Below are 2,096 nucleotides of genomic sequence, written 5' to 3' on the forward strand. Positions count from 1 at the left end.
GATTGTACAGGGCAAAATCACAAGACACTGTGAGTTAGGGGTTTGGGGTTGTGCTGGAAGCTGATTGGTCAGGGATGAGGTAAGGTTAATAAATCATTTTTCAGGTCTTGAGGACGGCTCTGAGGTCTTTTCTGGCATCCTTCTCTCTGGTTTCGTGGGAAAGTAGCCAGTGGTTGTTCCACCTTAGGGCTTAGGAACTGAAACGTAATTTAGGTCAAGGGGTTCTCTTTAGTCTGGCACAGGTTTGGACTATGTCACCATTAGTCACACCTAGGCTACTGTCTTCTGCTGCCTCGAAGGTTGCTGATTCTCTGGGGGAAAGGCTAGGTTTCTGAGAAAGAGAGAGAGAGAGAGATAGAGAGAGACAGAGACAGAGAGAGACAGAAAGAGAGACAGAGAGAGAGAGATAAAGAGAGAGAGAGAGATGATTTCTATAGTTAGGATTTAAAATTAACTTTAATCAAAGTCATGGGACCCTTAGTTTCACCTGTAGCATAATTTTGGTAAAAGAGGTGAGAATGGGAATTTTAGTCTTTTTTGCACTATGTGGAATAAAATGTTCCATAGTTTATCACTGAGTATAATGTTTGCTGTAGGATTGATAGAACTTTATCAGAATAAGACATTTTCTCATTATTCCTGGCTTGCTGAGGGTTTTTGTCATAAGTAGCTGTTGACTTTTTTTCAAATGATTTTACAGATACTACTAAGATCACTAAGTAGGAAAGGTATGTCAGGAAGAAAAATTTCTGATCAGCTCTTTAATCCAGTCTGATCCAATGATGCACCAAGGGAGAGGTGTAGGCACATTAAGGATAAAGAGAGAAACAAGAATCACAGCATCTGTTTTGTCCAAGTACCATCTGTCTGAATCTAGGTCAATAATGAGATGAGAGGATACAGAAGTAAATTCTATGACTGGAGAAAAAAAATCATCCCTCAGGCTGAGCTAACAGGCTTTTCTGACATGACCACCTGGGGATGGCTTGCTCAAGCGTAGAAAAGAGGAGGCAAATGGTCTCAGCAGCTGGAAGCCCAGCTCGCCCCTCCCCCGCTGCTTTGCATGTTCCTCCCAGCCCACCCTGCTGACCAGGGCCCATATCAGTCCCCATATCTGGGGAAGATCTGCCTCCGTTAGGACACAGAGGGAACCATGGAAGCCCCAGCTCAGCTTCTCTGCCTCCTGTTACTCTGGCTCCCAGGTGAGAGGAACATGGGCTGGCTCTGTATTTCAGTGGAAACTTTGTCCATGTGGGGTCCTGTGACTTGACACGTTTGCTCAGCAAGTATAATAATGAAAGCTCAATGTAGAGCAACAATCTGGCTCTGCTGGGAAGACAATGGGTGTGATCTATGTTACACAGGTGACTTTTGTGTTTTGTTTCCCATCTCAGATACCACCGGAGAAATCGTGATGACCCAGTCTCCAGCCTCGCTGTCTTTGTCACTGGGTGAAAGAGCCACGCTCACCTGCAGGGCCAGTCAGACTGTTAGTAGCTACTTAGCCTGGTACCAGCAGAAACCTGGGCAGGCTCCCAAGCTCCTCATCTATGGTGCAACCACAAGGGCCAGCGGCGTCCCAGCCAGATTCAGTGGCAGTGGGTCTGGGACAGACTTCACTCTCACCATCAGCAGCCTGGAGCCCGAAGATTTTGCAATTTACTATTGTCAGCAATATAACAGTGGGTATCCACAGTGATTCAACATGAAACAAAAACCTTCATAAAACCTTCAATGTTTATTTCATTATACCAGCTGCTTCCTCTATAAGCAGCTGTTGTGTTGGCTGCTCAGTTTTAACATCGTTGTTCTGTTTGGAAAGGTCCTGGCCAGTTCAATAAGGCAACAATATCAACAACAACGGACAAGGATTGGGAAGGAAGACTCAAAACTGTCATAATTCATGGATGAAAAGACTGTATGCAGAGAAAACTCAAAATAACTTACGGAGAAATATTATAAATAAGAGAAATAGGTAATCACTGGATTCAAAGTCAACATACAAAAGTCAATTTGATTTCTGTATAACTGAAATAATGCTGAAAAAATAAAATTATAAAACACATCCTTTACCAGTGCCTCAAAAACATCAAATG

The 2,096-nt window shown here is 43.5% G+C and overlaps 1 gene segment (V, D, J or C); it reads left to right on the forward strand.

The window, feature by feature from the left end:
- The first annotated feature begins 1,055 nt into the window (after positions 1-1,055).
- On the forward strand, positions 1,056-1,714 carry LOC109456754 (immunoglobulin kappa variable 3-15). The segment is given in 2 exon segments: positions 1,056-1,202; positions 1,395-1,714. Coding segments are annotated over 2 exon segments (354 nt in total).
- Positions 1,715-2,096: the final 382 nt, after the last annotated feature.

This window comes from Rhinolophus sinicus, linkage group LG05 (assembly GCF_036562045.2).
Source record: "Rhinolophus sinicus isolate RSC01 linkage group LG05, ASM3656204v1, whole genome shotgun sequence".
NCBI classification, from domain to species: domain Eukaryota; kingdom Metazoa; phylum Chordata; class Mammalia; order Chiroptera; family Rhinolophidae; genus Rhinolophus; species Rhinolophus sinicus.